This window comes from Acomys russatus, chromosome 23 (genome assembly GCF_903995435.1).
Source record: "Acomys russatus chromosome 23, mAcoRus1.1, whole genome shotgun sequence".
Classification (NCBI taxonomy): Eukaryota; Metazoa; Chordata; class Mammalia; order Rodentia; family Muridae; genus Acomys; species Acomys russatus.
The window spans coordinates 39,008,765-39,027,748 of record NC_067159.1 but is presented as its reverse complement, the minus strand read 5'-3'; the positions used below and the strand labels follow the sequence as shown (position 1 = coordinate 39,027,748).

The window sequence follows — 18,984 nt, the reverse complement described above, 5'->3', positions numbered from 1 at the left end:
ATATTGTTTTCTTTTGTGTATGTGTATAAGGTATGAACTTGCCCATAAAAACTAAAATTAAACAGTAAATAATTAAGCTCAACAAAAGGACAAACAATCACAGAAAATTCAGCATGATGGTAGTTCTAACACATCTAAATCCTATAAATAACAGAATTTATTAAGGATGGAACCATGTAAACTTCAAATGTATCCAGCTTGAACTAATGTTCAAGATGTTAAGTCCAACTAACGTTTTGGTTGGTTGGTTGTTCGTTCGTTTGTAGACAGGGACATACATAGCCTAGGCTAGTGTAGAATTTGCTCTGCAGCAAAGAAAGACTTTGAATTTCTGATCATCAGGCCTAAGCACCCAGGGGTCACATTACAGGCGTGTGCCAACAGGCCTTTAAGCTGTGTTAAGGAGCTAAGATTTTGTATGCTAGGCATGCGCTCTATCCAGTGAGAGAGATCTCCAGCTCTCTTTGCTGTCCCCTTACAGGCACAAAGGAATGAAAACTGACAGTGTTCTATCTAGATCACAAAACGACTTCTTCAAATCTAAAAACAAAATAAAACAAAACAAAAAACCCTAGTGTCATGTGACCCACAATCGAGGAGCAACTGTGCTCACCTTTAAAGAAAGAAATCAGGCTGGAGAGATGGCTCAGAGGTTAAGAGCACTGACTGCTGTTCCAAAGGTTGTGAGTTCAATTCCCAGCAACCACATGGTGGCTCATAACCATCTATAATGAGATCCAGTGCCCTCTTCTGGCCTGCGTGTATATGTGCAGACAGAACATTGTATTCATAATAAATGAATAAATCTTTAATTTAAAAAAAGAAAGAAAAAAATCAATTATAAGAATATAATTAATCCTGGTGTGGGGTGGTGCACAGGCATGTAATCTCAGCACTCAGGGAAGCAGAGGCAGGTGGATTGCTGTTGAGTTCAAGGCCAGCCAGATCTACAAAGTGAGTCTAGAACAGCCAAGGCTACACAGAGAAACCCTGTCTCAACAAACAAAACAAAACAAAAGCAAAAAATTTAATCTTAGCATTCTGGAAGTAGAGGCAGGAGGAACTCTGTGAATTTGAGGCCTGTCTTCTTCGTAGCAAATTCGGGGCTAGCCAGCCAGGGCTACCGAGTGAGATCCTGATTCAAAAGGAAGGAAGGAAGAGAGGAAGGAAGTAAAAAAAAAAAAAGTGACTTAAATTGAAGCAAACAGGCTGGGAAGCAAAACCACGTATCATCATGCACAATGAGACAGAGTAGACAAGTGTCCATCACAAGATGAGCCATCTAGACAGGGAGGATCTGTGTGGAAATAAGATGAAACTAAATATTAACATGGCGGTCACACAGATGACATAGAACACAATGTGCCAAACCAAAGAAGCCAGGCACAAAGACCACAGACTACATGATTTCATTCATGTAAAAAGCACAAGGCCTAGGGATGCAGTTCACAGGCAGAGAGTGGCCTAGCTAGTTTCGAGTTAATCTCCAAGCTAGGGAGGTGGGGATACAGAGAGAGGGAGAGAGAGAAGGAAAGAAAAACAGAACCAATAAATGCACACGTAGAAGTAGATTGGTTTTTGCCAAGGCCAGGGGCTAGTGGGTCAGAGAGATGAGCTGTGAGACAAGGCATCCAATGAGTCCTTTTATTTCCAAGGTTGGGAAGTGTTCCATTATGGCAATAGTCACACTGTTCTTGAGCCCACTAAAGCCATCTGTGTAATCTGAATGAGTCAATTATTTAGTGTGTAAATTATATCAATAAAGTTACTATCCATGTACAACCTTAGTTATACATTAAAAATTGCAACTGCTGTTGGAAAATTTGCAAAAACATAGCCATTCCTTAGAGAAACTTCTACCATTCCTTCCTCTTGGCTAACAGGTAAGAGATCAGGAAAGAAAGAAACTGTATTTTATGACAATCTGTTAGTTATTAAGAAAAATCGAAGACATACCATATAGCAAACTTTCAGCTGGAGTTCAGCCTGCACTTAATATAATCACAGCAGAATCAGAATAGGGCTGTGTAGCAAGTGGTGATCCACAACAGGTAAACAGCAAAACCTTTTTTTTTTAAAGGCAAATCTTCCTGCTTCTACTTGTTAGAGCTGCAGTAAACGTAGTGTACCGCCCTGCTAGGCCAGGATCCTAGAAATTAAGTCTCTCTAAATCTTGAATAAAACCTAAGAGAACTAAGTAGCAAAATCACGACTTCATGAACAAAATTCCCCTAATACATGACGATGGACACAAGCCATCAACAGCTAACAAGATACGTGTGGATATTAAGTGTGCGCATGAGACAAAGAGAACAGGAAATGGCATTTGCCAAGCTCACAGAACAGAAATAAAGATACCAAATATCCAATACGCATTACAGGCAAAGCTGAGGAAATACACGAAAAAGAACGAGTTTCACCCAGGAGTGCCTGGTCCACACTTAAGGTGAAACTGTACGGAACAGGACCCAGGCTAGAAGAGAAAGGCACAGAACAACAAGTGAAAAAGCAAAGTGCAGAGAGAGATGGGAAGGACACAATGCTGGTTCCTTCCTGGCCAGGTGACGTATTTCTAGACATCATAAAAAACCAGAAGGATCTCTGTATATTGGAAAGGCTAAATAAGGAAACATTACATAAGTAAATAAGTAATAAGTAAATAGTAAAAGATAGCTAGAGAGCTTAAACACAATGCAGAGGGCTGGCGTGAAAAAGCAAATAAGTATGACCTCTAAGGACAATCAGTGTCACCGCAAAGATCGGCAGGTGACTGAGAGACAATGCTGTGTAGGAAAGAATAGTCAAAACGGCAACTCAGAAGTTCTTTATACGGATCACGGGTGAGCAAAATACAGCAAAGAGTGAGGAAGGGCTCAGCAGATAAAGGTGCCTGCTGTACAAGCCTCACCACCTGAGTTCAATTCCCAGAACCCACATGAAGGTGGACAGAGACAGCCAATTCCAAAGCTGGCATGCACACACCCATACATGTGGGCACACATGTGGACACATACATACACATAATAAATAAAGACTATGAACTCAAAGAGGAAAAAAAAAAATCCATCCAAAAAGACAGGGTTGGCCGGGCATGAGGGCACAGGTTTGTAACGCCAGCACTCAGAAAGCAGAGCCAGGGACAGAAAAATCACCACTAACTCAAGGCTAACTTGGTCCACACAGCGATTTCTGGACCAGCTCAAGCTAATAGTGAGACCATAAGTGAGCAAAGGTGAGCACAAGGACACATATATGTAGCAGCAGAGCTTGGGAGGCCGAAGCAGGAGGAGGGTCTCAAGTTTAAGGCCAGCCTGGACTACATGAGCCTGAAAGGCTAAGGTAGAAAAAACAAGGCTGTTTAAAACAACAAGCAGTACCATACAGAGAAATAAGATGCATAAAGGGTTGGAAGGCTCGAAAGTGAAAAATAAAAAAATTTGAAGGAAAGTGGCAAAGACTGTGGAATATATGGAAAATAGAAACCTCGAAGAAAAATAAAATGAGAAACAAAACAAACATACAGTAATTAGAAGACTTCTGACATGTAAACAAAAGCATCTAAATGACATAAAATATCAGAAGTCCAAAGAGTAAATGGCGCCTGGGATGCATCCACATAAAGTTAGATGGGCAGCTGTACAAAAACACTCAAATGCTTTATACAGAAGAAAAGTTAGACTGTCATCAGACACTTTGTCCATCATTGGCACAAGACCCTGGACTGTCACACTTGCATCTCCAAGAAGAGCAAGTGGGAACCAATGACTCCCTGAAATGGTTAACCCTGACCGTCTGCTTGGCAGTATCTAGCATGACTGACGAGTGGGCGTGACTGAGCCATGACTGTGAGGGATGCTCTACATGAGCCTAACTGGGGCAGGCAAAGCCATTCTACATTGGCTAGCACCGGTCCGTGGGTTCAAGCCCTTCACTCTATAAAAAGGTGACAGTGAGCTGAGCACTAGCATTCATCTTTCTGCTTCCTGACTGCAGATGTGTATGACTGAGCAACCTTAAGCTCCTGCGGTCATGACTTCTCCGCTACGGTGGGCTCTCCCACAGACCTGTGAGCCAAAATAAACCCCCGTCCTTAGATTGGTTTTGTTTGGGTATTTTATCCCAGCAACTCGCAGAATAACCTAATACGACCTCCAAACTTCAACAGTAAAGTCACAAGTAAACTGTCTTCAGCATTCTAGAACTTAGGGAACATAGTTCCACAAACTCTCCCCGAGACCCACTAGGAAACAAGCTTCAGAAACCCAAAATAGTGACATATACCTTGGCATGAGGACTGGTGACAAACATCACATGGAAACTTGTAGAATTAAGACTGAAAGATAGTTGAGAGGAGATGGAGTGTAATAATACTGTATTGTGATGCTATAAATCCTCTTCAAATATTCTTTAAATAATGGGCTAGAAAGTTAGACAATTTCTCTTTCCTTTTGTTTCTTTTATCAGCTGAGGTTGGCAAGGCCAATTGGCTTGGGGCAAAAAACCTTTTTGAGATCAAACTGGCTGTCACTGACAAACACAGGACTGAGTTTAATGGGGTTAAGGAGTTGATTTACAACACACTAAAACAAAAAGTGAGAGCTACACTTCTCATTCAGTGAATAGCATCGGAGGCAGTGAAATAAGGAAAGTGGGTGGCGTAGTCCGAACAAGAACCGTCCCTGTCGTGATGAGTGTTTTTCCTTCTGACCCATGTTCCAGGTTAATGACTCATGAGACTCAAAATATATGTACAAATACCTAGGCCATATAGCTAGGCTGTTCTCTGACTAGCTCATAACTTAAAACAAGCCATTTATACTAATCCGCACTCTGCCACATGGCCAGTTACCTTTACTCAGGTCTGTCTTCCTCACATCTTCCTGGACAAATTTCTCGAGCCTGGCTCTATCTCAGAATCCTTTCTGCCTGATGTCCCACCTTCTATTCTACCTATCCTATAGGCCATAGGTTTTTTAATTGGCATGTGTTGTATCCATAAAATACACAAGATAATCTTTCTACTGCCTCCCCACCCATAGTCTCATCTTTTTTAATGCCTAGTCATTAAGGAGTGGTGTCATTTGAAAGGATTAAAAGGACTCCTGTGGATTTGTTGGAAGAGGTGTCACTGGGGGTGGGTTTTGAGATTTGAAAAGCCACTGCCAAGGCCAGTGTTTTCCTCTCTGCTGGCTGACAGTATGCAGCTCTCAGCTACTTCTCCATCGTTATGCCTGCCACCATGCTCCCTGCCAAGGATGCGAACAGACTAAGCCTCTGAACCTGTAAGCAAGTCTCCAATTAAATGCTTTCTCTTATAAGAGTTGCCGTGGTCAGCAGGGCAGTGGTGGTGCACGCCTTTAATCCCAGCACTTGGGAGGCATAGGCAGGCGGATTGCTGTGAGTTCAAGGCCAGCTGCCTGGTCTACAAGGCGAGTCCAGGACAGCCAGGGCTGTCTCGAAAAAAAGAAAAAAAAAAAAAAAAAAAAAAAGAGTTGCCATGGTCATGGTATCTTTTCACAGCAATAGAACAATGACTAAGACAGTAAGAATGAACAATGTTTTACTGGACTGAAAATAAGAGGTGAGTACAGGTATATATGTGTATATGTATGTTAGAGATATATATATCTGTGTACACACACACACACACACAAAATATAGCCATTAAATACAATGGAATGCCAACACAACATATATATATATACACATATATGTATATCTGTTTATTTCCCAGTTAAACAAAACAAAACAAAACATATATCCTTTTTTATCATAAGGAATACAATGGGGTCCACTGGCAGAATTTAAACAAATGCATGAACTAATAGGCTAAATGTGATTACTATTACGTGGCTATGTATGGATGTCCTTAACTACAGGGTGTGTCCTAGAATGCTGTTAGGCAGCTTTATCATTGTGGGGAACACAGAGTGCATTTTCCCAAGCCTAGGTGCAGCTCCATGCATAAGTAAAATGTGTAAATGGGGAGAAAACACATTAAAAATTCTAAACTGCAGCTGGGCCCAGTGGTGCACGCCTTTAATTCTAGCCCCCGGGAGGCAGAGGCAGGTGGATCTCTGTGAGTTCAAGGCCAACCTAGTCTAGAAAGTGAGTCCAGGATAGCCAGGACTCTGTTACACAAAGAAACCCCGTTTCGAAAAACAAAAACAAAGCAAAACACTCTAAAAACTGTTTTTGACAATTATCCTGGTAGGTTAGTTCCGACTATATTCTTCTGAAACTGTTAAGTGCACGATGCAGCACAAACAGAGAAAGTGATCCAGATGTAACTATGATGCCATAGTTTTCAAGAACCAGCACTATAGCTAAGGAAGACAGACATAGAGGCTGAAGACATTTAAGCAAAGACTCCAATTGCTTACCTAGAACTGGAAGGGATGATACACACTCTTAAGCTTAAAAAAGACAAGATTCTAGGTAGGCACAGTGACCCAGGTCTTTAATCCTAGCACTCAGGAAACAGAAGCTGACAGATCTCTGTAAGTTCAAAGTCAGCCAGTCACAAAAAAACAAACAAGCAGAACCAAACCAACCAAACAAAACAGACAGATATGCACAGACAAACCCACATCCACTATTCATTTCCTAACCCTTTGCTTTGAATAGAAGCCCAAACAATGAGCAACCTAGTGGTCGCAGTGTCCCTAGTCCCTGTCCCGTGATGCTGAAACACCATTTTCCACAGAAAGGAACCAAGATTATAAGACACGGGGCTGACTCCAAATGTAGCATAGGAAATATACAGAGGAAACTGAAACACTGTTATACCAAAGAGCTATGTAACTAAAGACCTATAAGACACAGGAGCTTTATTCACTTATTATAAAGGGGTTTCCCCTGACCAAAGACCTCAAAAATAACAAGCAGCTGTCTGGGGAGAAAAAGAGCCAGTGTCTTTGCTTGAAAACAGAGCAAAGTAGCCAGGGGGAGGTATGTACGCCTTACTCCCAGCATTTGGTAAGCAAAGGCAGGTACATCTCTGAGTTCAAGGTCAAACTGGTCTACCAATTGAGTTCCAGGACAGCTACGGCTACATGGTGAGAACCTGTCTCAAAAAACAAAACGCCAGCCAGGCAGTGGTAGTGCATGCCTGTAATCCCAGCACTCAGGGAGGCAGAGGCAGGTGGATTTCTGTGATTTTGAGGCCAGCCTGGTCTATAAAGCGAGTCTGGGACAGGCAAGGCTACAACAGAGACACCCTGTGTTGGAAAAAACAAAACACCAAAACCACCACCACTACCAACAAAACCAGACGAAAACAATCAAACTTCAGCCTGCACTTCCGATATTAACTGAATGCCTCTTTACCGAAGTATTTCAATTAAGAACAAAGCCATTATTTGTAAAAGCTGTGGGGACAGAGAAAAGGTCATATTGGATACTAACACTGGCCACAAACATTCAGTGCGTGGAGTTGAAGGCTGTTCTCGGTTGTCAGCCTGACTGTATCTGGAAACCAGAAACGGAAGGCACACCTGTGATCCAGATCGTGCGGCTGAAGGACACAGCTGCCAACCGGGATCCCGAGGCACACCTTTAATCTCAGCCATACCTTCTGCTGGAGGCATGTGTAAGGACGATGGAAGAAGGAGCCACTTGTCTGCTCTCTGCCTGCTTGCCCTCACTTTGCCAGCACATCCATTCCTTCACTGGCACTGGAGCTGACTTCTTTGGGATTCCAGATTATTCAGAAGCTCAGTTGAGACACCCAGCCTCGTGGGGGACCAGCAACTACTAGATGCTTGGACTTCCTATTCACAGCTCAATAGATGATAGATAGATAGACAGATAGATAGATAGATAGATAGATAGATAGATAGAAAGAAAGAATAGATAGACAGACAGACAGGTGGAGATTCGTTCCATAAGTTCTGTGACTCTAGAGAACCCTAACACAAAGTCTCTCTCTTCATTGTCTCGTTCTTAGCTAAAACATCATTCCTGATGTGCTAGACATTTGCACTAACAGCTGGATTACGGGTTGATGCTAAAATGGGCTTATATGGCTGCTTTAGATTTTTCAGTAGTTACGATGAGAAATGAAAATTTTTCTACAATTCTATGCACAGGGGCTCTCTCCCTAACAATGGCTGTGTGTGTGTGTGTGTGTGTGTGTGTGTGTGTGTGTGTGTGTGTGTCCATGCATGTTAAAGACACTCCTTGGATTCATACCACAGGAGCTGGGAAAATGACTCAACCCATATGGAGGGAGGGGCAGGCGACTCATAACTGTCTGAACTTCAGTTTCATGGACTCTTAAAACTCTCTCTGGCCTCCATCGGTTCCAGTATGCACATAGCACATATAAACATATGCAGGCACACATATATATGAGTGTATCTTTTTAATTAAATAAATGATATTGGATCAAATTCTACTATTTTGGACCTCAAAATCCAGTCTTATTATCTTAAAAATGGAATTAGGAAAGCCTTTGTATAGCAATATGATAATGGGGGGACACTGAAGCAGGAGGGTCTCTGGGCGTTCCCGCCCAGCCTGATACATAGTGAGTTCCAGGGCAGCCAGAGCTATACAGAGAAACCCTGTCTCAAAAACAAAAAACAAACAAACAAAACGGAAGGTAGGCTGGGAACATAGTAATTTGGAAGAGTGCACTGGAGAAATGGAGGCAGGAGCATCAGGAGCTAAAGACTATCCTCAGCTGCCTATAGAGTTGGAGGCTAGAGTCTATTTCAAAAAAGAAAAAAGAAAGAAAGGGAGGAAAAAGAAAAAAGAAAGAAAAAATTGAACTATAGAAATTATAGTATCATCGTTACACTGAACAGATACTTCATTCTCCCCTAGAATGTAAATGCCATGAAAAAAGATTCTGTCATGTGACCCCTTACTCCCTAGTTAGTACCTAACCCTGTCGTTGGAGGCAGGGGGATGAGATGGCTCAGCTCTCAACCGTCTATAACTTCAGTTCAAGTGGATCCGATGTGCTCTTCCCACCTCCGAGGGCAAATGGACACACACATGAAGACACATATGTGCAGGAAAAGCATCCAAACACGTAAAATAAAATAAAAACAAACGCCCCATATTTGACCACGTCTCCTGGATGAGGAGGCCTGGTGGCACTCAGAGAAAGGATAGCAGACTATCAAGAAGAGACTTGATACCCTATGAGCATATACAGGGGGTGGAGGCCCCCCTCAATCTCAGTCATAGGGGAGGGGAGTAGGGGGAAAGCAGGCGGTAGGGAGGAATGGGAGGATACAAGGGATGGGATAACAATTGAGATGTAATATGAATAAATTAATAAAAAATATAGACATATAAATAAAATAAAAACAAACAAAATGCTACCTGGCACAGAGAAGTACGTGTCTGATAAATAAACGCTCATTTAACTGAGAAAACTGCAGCTCAGCAAGTGGAACTGTGTATGCAAGGCACACTACGGTAAGTTCAAACCCAAACTCTCCTCAGCGCTTACATCTGAGCTGCTCCCATCCTAATGGAAGTTCGGAAGTCATTTCCTCACACTTAACTGGATGATACAGAAAGAATTGTTTTAAATGTTCTCATCACTGAATTTTAATTAAGCCAATTAGGAAAAAGAATGGGATGATCTTAAAGGAACTAGGAGGTATAATGATTCAGATGCACATGACAGTTTTAAAACCTGTTATGGGTTGAGGTGAGCCAGAAGGGGAACACTTCCGATTTTGTATTAAATACAAAGTAACAGGAGAAAAACAGGTAGAAAAATACACATCATCTTTCACATGAGTGAAAATAAACTCAAAAGATTGTTTTAAATGTTTAAGCAGGTAGCATGTATGGGTTAAACTGTTCACTCATTACAGTGAATGCTGAATGGGCTTTTCTGTGGTTGTTTTCCATCATTTGATTCAAATGCTACCGTGTTCTTAAAAAGAACAAGCAGAAAAATGTTCTTCTCTAAACAAAACGACAACAAAAACTAACACCACCACCACCAACAACAACAAAAACTCTACTGGCCAGACACGGTGGTGCACACATGCCGTTAATCTTACCTAGCATATTAGCGATTGGTAGGTAGCAGCAGGTGGATCTCTGTGAGTTAATGGTCTACACAATGAGACCCTTGTCTCATTAAAAAGATAGAAAGAAGAAAGAGAGGAAGGAAGGAAGGAAGGAAGGAAGAAAAGAGAGAGGGAAGGAAAAGAAAAAACTATGCTTCAAACTATCCCCTACGTACTATAAAAATCTAAAAAAAAAAAAAAATTTTTTTTTTTGTTTTGTTTTTTTGAGACAGGCTTTCTCTGTGTAGCCCTGGCTGTCCTGGACTCACTTGGTAGACCAGGCTGGCCTCGAACTCCCAGCAATCTGCCTGCCCCTGCCTCCCGAGTGCTGGGATTAAAGGCGTGTGCCACTATGCCTGGCTCTAAAAATTAAAACGATGTGCTCCAGACCTTAAAACTGTATTGTAGTGGTAGTGTAACCCTCTACCAAGCATAAACCAGATCCGTTAAACAAACATGCAAACGGACTCAAGCATAAGCATTTGAAGTTTGCGCTAGTCGATAAGCATCCTGAGAAGAACAGTCTCAAGCCAAACATGGAACGCAAGAACATCTTCCACCCATTTCATTATCAAGTTTTTCTTCAAGAAAATATCTTGCCAGTTCATTAAACTGTTTTACCAGATTTCCTTCTTACTTGATATAAAATTTTAAGACGTCAAAATCCTGGAGGGTAACTAGAATTTAATATTGGGGTTTCTCGCTCATCATAATCATGGACGTGAAAACCCATTCTTTCTTTTGCCTCAGTACATGTAGATCCAAAAGACGGTCCAGGCTTGTTCCTGAGCTATTAGTTTGGTAGTCATCTAGAATAGGTGAAATTCAGGAATAAAACTTCAATTCAACCAAAAGCTCCAATTTTCTTCCCCCTCCCCCTCCTCCTCTTCTTCTTCCTCCTCCTCCTTTTACGATATTCAGTTTCCTTACCTGACCCCCTTCTCCCTTGAAGGGTGGGTGCAGGCAGCTAAGCAACAGCAAGACATGTTCACTTGAAGATCTTGCCTTGATTGAAGCTTTGCTTCCAATTTTCTCTTATACAAAATCTTTATGCCGGGCATGGTGGTGCACACCTGTAATCCCAGCACTTGGGAGGCAGAGTCAGGTGGATCTCTGTGAGTTCAAGGCCAGCCTGGTCTACAAGGACAGCCAGGGCTTAGCTGCACAGAGAAACCCTGTCCCAAAAAACCAAACCAAACCAAACCAACAAAATCTTTATTAGGATCTTTCATGAATAGTCCAGATTTCCCCCTCCTCTGAGTTCTTAAGTTATTCCCATAAACATCACCTGGGACTTCTCTATGTAAAAGACATTTTTCACAGAACCCTGCTTTATTTTGGGTCACATCAAATCTGTGATGATATCTTCATTTTGCTTATAATTAAAGCTTAGAATGGCTAAGTATCTTGTCCCTGGTTACAGAGCCAGCAGACAAAGTCTGCATTTGAACTGTTTTAGACAACTCCACAATTATACCCCACCACTTTATTTGATAATTAACACCCACCCATATTATCTTTGCATTTGACTTTCTCTCTTCCATTTCTTAATTTTCCCTACATCCATGACTTGCATAGCAATAATTATGTTGCTATGAAATAATTGTCAAATTATTATTTGACAGTGTCCTAGTAGACTCACTCTAGCTGTTTACATGATAGAAACATGACCAGCTATAAATCTGGGCAGTTTTGTTTTTTTTCCCCCTCTGTGTAGCCTTGACTGTCCTGGACTTGCTTTGTAGACCAGACTGGCCTCGAACTCACAGCAATCCGTCTGCCTCTGACTCCCAAGTACTGGGACTAAAGGCGTGCGCCACCATCACCCAGCTTAATCTGGGCACATTTTAAGGATTCTTAGATGATTACACTTGTAAAATAGAAAGGATAGTAAAATTTAGTAGACGGTTTATATCAACTCATTTGGTCTTCAGAGTACCCAGGGTGAGTACACTGTTCCGAGGCACAAATGAAAAGGCCAAGAACTTAGTCTAAATTGTCTAAGGTTACAAACCAGCTGGTGAGTGGCCAGCCAGGCCACCAAAGCCAGGTTACATTGCCTAGAGTACCCACTACTTCACTGTTAAAACTGTCCCTCCAGGACCAGATGACAACTAATTGAAATATACCTACATAGCAGAAGGGATCCAAGAATAATTCCTGCCAATGGTTTCTTGAATATGAGCCCCAAAGCCCAGACAACATAACAAAGACTGACAAATGAAACCGACTACATAAAGCTCAAGTCTCACCCCCTGCCCCCATGACACAATTCACAGGGTAGAAAGATGACTTATACAACAAATGAGAAGATCTGTAAGCTATAGGTGACAAGGGGTTAATGTCCAGAATACATAAAAAGCCCCTATAACTCAATATCAACAAAAACAGTCATGTTGTTGTTGTTGTTGTTTGGGGGTGGGGGGAGGGGAGGTTAAGACAGGGCTTCTCTGTGTAGCCCTGGCTGTCCTGGAACTAGCTCAGACTGACTTTTAACTGGACAAACAACTTACAACATTTCTCCAAAGAATATACAAATAGCCAAATAAACACATTTAAAAAAAAGTGTTCAACATCATTAGTCATCAGGGAAATGCCACCAAAACTACAGTGAAGTATCACCGAATACTCACTAGAATAGCCACTATCAAAACAACAGCTGGGCGGTGAGGGCATACACCTTTAATCCCAGCACTGGGAAGCAGAGGCAGGCAGATCTCCGTGACTTCAAGGCCAGCCTGGCTTACAGAGTGAGTTCCAGGATGGCCTGAGATATACAGAGAAACTCTGCCTTGAAAACCAAACCAAACCAAACCAAAACTGGGAGTGTCGTGTTGTACCAGACACTGGGAAACTGGAACCATGCATATTGTTGCACAAAAATGGCGCAGCCGCTCTGGAAAACAATGTGGTCGTTCCTTAAAAACCCAAATTAGAATTACCAGATGACCCAATAATCCCACTTCTGGGTACGTATGCAGAACTGAAAGCAGGCTTGTAGACACTCATGCTCATAGGTGCATTAGTCACAACAGACAAGAGGTGGAAGGGTGCCAAACACCCACTGACAGGTGAATGAATAAGAACCTATGATGGCTGGTAAGAGGGCTCAGACCTGTGTTCAATCCCTACATTTCCCCACACACGTGTTCTGATCTCCACACGTTATGATGGGTGCACACACACACAAATATCCCTCCAAACGAAAGTGTGATGTTTGTGTACGTGCACAGCTACACCTATGCACATGTGTGCATAAATAATGGAATATTATTCAGCGTTTTTAAAAAAGGAAATTTGTCGAATGTTGCAATGTGGATGAAATCTTAAGTTATTAAGTGAATAAAGTAGGCACACAGAATCAAATTTTGTATGATTTCACGTAGATCAGGTACCTAATTAGTCTAATCCATGAAAACTGACAGTAGAAAGGTGGCTGCCAGGAGACAGCGAGTAAAGGTGACTATTTAACTGGGACAATTTTTGAGGGTGTAGGATAAAAAAGTACAGATCCTATGGTGCACAACGTGAAAATATTTAACGCTACTAAATTGTACACCTGAAAATGATTCGAATGATACTTTGTTTTGTTTTTGAGACAGGGTTTCTCTGTCTGGCCTTGGCTGTCCTGGACTCAATTTGTAGACCAGGCTAGCCTCGAACTCACAACGATCCGCCTGCCTCTGCCTCTGCCTCCCGAGTGCTGGGATTGTAGGCATACGCCACCGTGTCCAGCTAGAATGGTAAATTTTATGTCGTACTTTTTACATGAAAATTAACTTTCCTTTCACTATATTTTCCTGTCCTAACACAATACTAACAAAAAGATGAAGTGAAAAGCAGCAGAGATAAAAGGTTTAAAAAAAAAAAAAAAGAATCAAGAAAACAATTAAGTCAAGCAGGGGCCCTGTTTATTAAGTTTCTCCTTAATTCTCTTATCCTAGAAATACTTTAAACCAGTAATTGTCATCCCATCGGCAAGGCAAAACGGTAGTAGTTAAATTAGGCCTTTTGGAGATCAAAACTCAGCTACTATTCTGACTTTACCACTTATTGTACGACCTTGGACACGGTATTTTTCATTCATTCATCCATTCATTCGTTCATTTGTTCGTTTGCTTAAGTATCCGCTCTTGGTCAAATAACATGGGACTATTCTGAGCAATATGGGGGGTCGGGGGGGGGGTCTTATAAAATACTAGGCACAACTCTTGGCGCTTTGTGAGTGTTGTGTTTACTGTATGCTCTCAAAGCCTAGAGTTAGACAATGAATAAGGTGAATTAAAGTAGGGTAAGTCCATTGCCTACTCTTCAGCAATGTACAGAACTTGAGGGCACTTATGGTGTCACACCAAATCAGCCACTATTTAGAAATCATTAATAACTTCACCATCCCTGTCGAAAGTGGAGCTGTCTTGTAGAGGACTCACTCCCTCTCCCTGGGAAAAGCAGTGTCATCTAAGGTATTAGAAGATACTTAAGGAATAGCTACATACAGAGCCCTGGGATGCTGAAGCCCGATAAGCCTCTGGAGTCCCCGCTCCTGTCACTTCATAGGGGCCTAGGCTGCCCTGGGAAGGGGACCCGTCACCCAGCACCCCGCAGCGCCCTGCTGCTGTCCCCGAGGGCTGGAGCAGCCGCGGCCGGCAGGGCGGAGGGCGGGCGCGGGGACCGGGGTCACGCGGGGGCCGGGGCTCACCGCGCGCGGCCGGCAGCGGGTACAGCTTCTCGGCCTTCTGCAGGAAGCGCTGGGCCTTGTCGCGGTTGCCGGCGCTCAGGGCCTCGCGAGCGATCTGCACGCATTTCTCCGCCTCGTCGCGGTTGCCCTCCATGGCTCGCGCCTGCCTGGGTGTCCGCGGCCGCGCAGCTGCAAGGGGGGCCCGCCGCGGAGGAGGCGAGGCTGCCGGGCGGGGCGCGGCGCGGCACGGCGCGGGGAGGAGCGGGCACCGCGGCGGCGGCCGGGCGACGGGCGGCCTCGCAGCTCCGCCTCCTCACGGCCGCCTCCCCCCCCCCCTCCCCCTGCCCGTGGCCCCAGCGGCACCAGCCGCGTTCCTCCCGGGCCTGGGCGAGCTTACCCAGCCGAAGCGGGTACCTGGGAAGGGGAGCGGGAAGACTAGGGACCCTGGCCTCGGCCGCAGACCCGAGCCCGCCTTCCGCGCAATCGGGTCGGGGACAGGGCCCCTATCAGTTGGTTCCTAAGGACCCGAGGCCCCGCCTCTGGGCTCATAGGTATGGCGAGGCCCCAGGCCTCCGTTAGGGGCAAAGACTGAGGCATGGATCCCATCCGAAGTTGCTGTGTCTAAGCTGTGGAGCCCCAACCCTTACTAGGAGTTTCCCTACCCCTCTAGGCCACACTCCTGACTCACTTCTGGGCTACCCACCGGGTATAATGCAGGTCTTTTGGTTAGTTAAATCAGCTATAATGCTGTAAACATAAAGCAGGAAGCAGTTCTTTCACCTACATAGGCTGCTTAGCACCTTGTTTGTTCTGCTTCTGGAAGTCCCATGCATGCACATAGCTGCTTTAGTTTCAGTAAAGGGAAAGGAGACAATGTATACCAACAAGCCTGATAACTATCTAAACCCACGTTCCCCAGGCCCATGAAAACAGTGCACTCCCAGTGATTAGCGGTTCGCTTGTGTCTGATCAGTGAGAGCAGGCTTATCTTCTACATCCCAAATTCTTTCTGTGGAGGTAGTTTCCTTATAGCCTGAGGGTCTGTCTGGACCTGACCGGCCTGAGGGTCTGTCTGTACCTGACCTGCTGTCCCACCTTAGGATATTAAGTGTCTTCCATTACTGTTAACTGTCCAAAGGACAAACATCTGCCACCTCCAGCCTAAGTTCTAAGATACTAACAGTTCATTATGCGAAAATACAAACCCCAAAACATTGTGTTATGACTTGTATCTACAGATGGACCGCTTAATTATTAAGCAAAGACATGTACTTGTTGCTGAACGAGAACTAAGAGACAGTCGCAATTATTAGGCAAGTTTAAAACTAGTTTGGGATATGACCTTTATTGAGCTCATCCACGAGAGTGGAAATAATGTCTGTACAAAACCAAATGTTTGTTACTATAACTTCTGCATCACAATTAAAATCCAAACAGTTTTAAAAACAGTCAACTCAATCAAAACCCACTACTTCAGAATCACCAGCTTCTTTGAAGCCACAGTAACACTTAAATATGGTTAAGACTCGAATGCAGAAATTTGGTTGGCTGGAAGGCTAATTATGCCTCCAATTTGCTCAAATAGAATTACAAAAAGGCAAAATCGTGTTTTTCACAGAGATACAGTCCACTGGAATCACCAACACTGGACAGTTGTTAAGAATATTTAGAGTCCTGAGATAGTAAGGAATCCAGGCATCCTTAGACGGTCTTCTGTTGTCCTTTCTTCCCAATCAGAGATTTGTGGATGTGTGGGATGACACCTAGGAGAATGGCAGGAATTAATTAATTCTTGCTGAAACATTTTTAACAGTACAGGGAACCAAAGCAGGTAACTCTACAACTTGAAAGGCCATAAAAACATTTAAGTTCAAATAGAAAGTAAAACTTAAATTAAAAAACAAACAATGCTCTTAGCAAAACTGAATGGTGTAAAATAAATGTAAACCAAATTTCGTTAAGACCACTATGATTTATCAAAATACACTAGATTGCAAATTGCCCTTTTAGAAGCAATGGAACTTTAAAAAATATTCTTAAATGGAATGTAATGAGTTTTAGTAATGACATACCACCACCAGCAATTGTAGCCTTGATGAGAGAATCCAATTCTTCATCTCCACGAATAGCAAGTTGCAAGTGACGAGGGGTAATACGCTTTACCTTTAAGTCTTTTGATGCATTTCCTGCCAATTCAAGTACCTAAAAGGCAAAATCTGATGATCAACCTCCCAACGTAATTTCCTCAAGATCCACAAAGCTGACCAAACCTCAATGATCTTTATCTACCAACTGTCGTCACCCCCCCCCCCACTACCCGAATGACAAAATCATGCAAATTGTGCAAAGGATAGAAGGGGCACGCAATTGCATTTGCAAGAGCAGCAAAGTCTGGCTCAGCAGGATCCTTAGCTGAACACTAGCTCCCTCTAGCGCTCGCTCGGTCTGCGCGCCGAGCTCAGGGCCTGGGAGTTTTCTTGCATCACTTTCCTCCTTCCCTCTCGCCACTTTCCCCCCGCCCCCCAAAAGCTTTTCCAGATCACAGGCGTACTCCCGTTTACCTCTGCGGTGAGGTACTCCAGGATAGCTGCGCTGTACACAGCAGCGGTCGCACCCACACGCCCGTGGCTGGTCGTCCTAGATTTCAGGTGTCGATGAATACGGCCCACAGGGAACTTGATTTTTATGCACACAAACAAAAAATGCACAAAGATAGGAGATTCAAAGATAGGCAGACGATGTGCGCGCGAAAGCCAAGCAAGGACGGTGGTGCACCAACGCGCCCTGGTAGCAACACATGTGATCGACGACCCCCCACCACCACCACACACCCCAATATTCACTGCCTCCGCAGGCCGAGTCGCGACACATCACCCACGCAATGATGGAACACCCATGCAGGGCGCCGACAAACAAGCAAGGGGGTGCATAAAGGCCCGGTCACCCGACTGCGGCAGCAAGCTACCTACCTGCAAGCCGGCTCGCTGCGAGCGGGAAACCGCCTTTGTCTTGGCCTTTCCGGAGTCCTTTCCAGCCTTACCGCCAGCCTGCCGCGCCGCCGACGCCCGCGAGCCCGGGAGGGACGGAGAAGATAGAATTACCAAGGCGGGCGCGCCCCTCCCCCACCGCCGCCGCGTCCAGGAGGCAAGCGCGCGCTCTCCGCCCGCCAGGGTCCCCGGGCCGCCCCGCTCGCCCCCGCCCTCGCCGACCCCTGCCGCGCGCCCGCCGCGGTTTGCGCGCCCCCGCGCCGGCTCCCAACTGCGCCGAGGGCGCGCGCGCGCCACCCAACCGTCGCCTCCCGTCCGGAGCTCCGGGCTTAAAAAAACACCTCCCTCCGCTAGTCCCGATCCCGTCTCCGTACCCTCCCACTCGCCGCCGCCTCACCCCAAGCCCCGGGGACGGCAGCCCCGCCCGCTCGAAGCCCGCAGCCCGCGGCGACCCCACGTCACCCACACGTTACCATCTCGGACTGCGCTGAAGCTCGGACGAGCGAGAAAGAGACGAGGCCAGGCGGACGCACAGCGAGATCCAGGCGCCCACTCCTCCGTCGTACCGCGATTCAAACTGCGCCGTCTCCCGCCTTCCTCGCGCCCTTTATACTGCAGAATGTTCCCTCATCCGGGCACTCGGCTGGCTCGGCCCACCAATGGTTGCCGCCCGCCTTCGGGACGCGTCCTTGAGGTTCCAGCCAATGGGAGAGCGAGGAGCGGGGTGGAGGGGCGGGCGCTCGCGAGCTCGAGCGGTGATTGGCGCGCGCGGGAAGGGTGGGGGAGGCGGCGGGACGGGACCGGGAGAATAAGGGCGCCGCGGCGGGAGGGCAGAAACAGAGCGCTGCGCCACCGAGAGAGCTGACGGTGGCGTCACGTGCCTGGAGGGCGGAGCTGAAAGCCTGGGGAGGGGCGCGCGCTGGCGTCCTCCCCACCGCAGCCTCCGCCTCCCGTGGTGCTCTGGAGGCCACGTGAGCTCTGCTCCCGGTCTAGCCTGGCCCTTCGCTGACCACCCGGGCCTCACAGTTTCCATCCTGCTTGGCGCATCATCTCCGCACGTCTCGGCTTCCTTCCGGACTCCTCCTTTCTGACAAGCGGCGTCCAGTGAGAAGAGCTCAGGTCGTCCCCTGTTTGGTGAACCACTTCCCTGATAGACTGTCTCTTAACCCCTCCCCACCCCCTTCAGAGGTTGATTGTTTTTCATCTTCCTCCACGTCTTTTCTCACCTCTTCTGACCCCTCACCCCTCATCCTGTCTCATAATAACAGTGGGGCCGAGT

The 18,984-nt window shown here is 45.3% G+C and overlaps 2 protein-coding genes across 3 annotated transcripts in view; both read right to left on the bottom strand.

Annotated features, from left to right (window-relative positions):
- Dnajb14 (DnaJ heat shock protein family (Hsp40) member B14) overlaps window positions 1–14,942 on the bottom strand; it is a 42,331-nt gene extending 27,389 nt beyond the window's left edge. The window contains exon 1 of one of the 2 annotated variants that reach the window (XM_051165519.1): window positions 14,740–14,942. In XM_051165519.1, the coding sequence (XP_051021476.1) occupies window positions 14,740–14,872 (133 nt within the window). In that variant the 5' untranslated portion in view covers window positions 14,873–14,942. The remainder of the gene's footprint in view (window positions 1–14,739) is intronic. The other variant, XM_051165520.1, reaches the window with a different exon arrangement.
- Window positions 14,943–16,044: 1,102 nt separating this feature from the next.
- On the bottom strand, window positions 16,045–18,346 carry LOC127206482 (histone H2A.Z). Its single transcript, XM_051165757.1, has 5 exons — window positions 18,179–18,346; window positions 17,688–17,765; window positions 17,280–17,393; window positions 16,791–16,920; window positions 16,045–16,481 (listed from the first exon to the last, which is right to left on the bottom strand). The coding sequence occupies exons 1-5, from the start codon at window positions 18,179–18,181 to the stop codon at window positions 16,420–16,422; spliced, it is 387 nt and encodes a 128-aa protein (XP_051021714.1). The 5' UTR covers window positions 18,182–18,346; the 3' UTR covers window positions 16,045–16,419.
- Window positions 18,347–18,984: the final 638 nt, after the last annotated feature.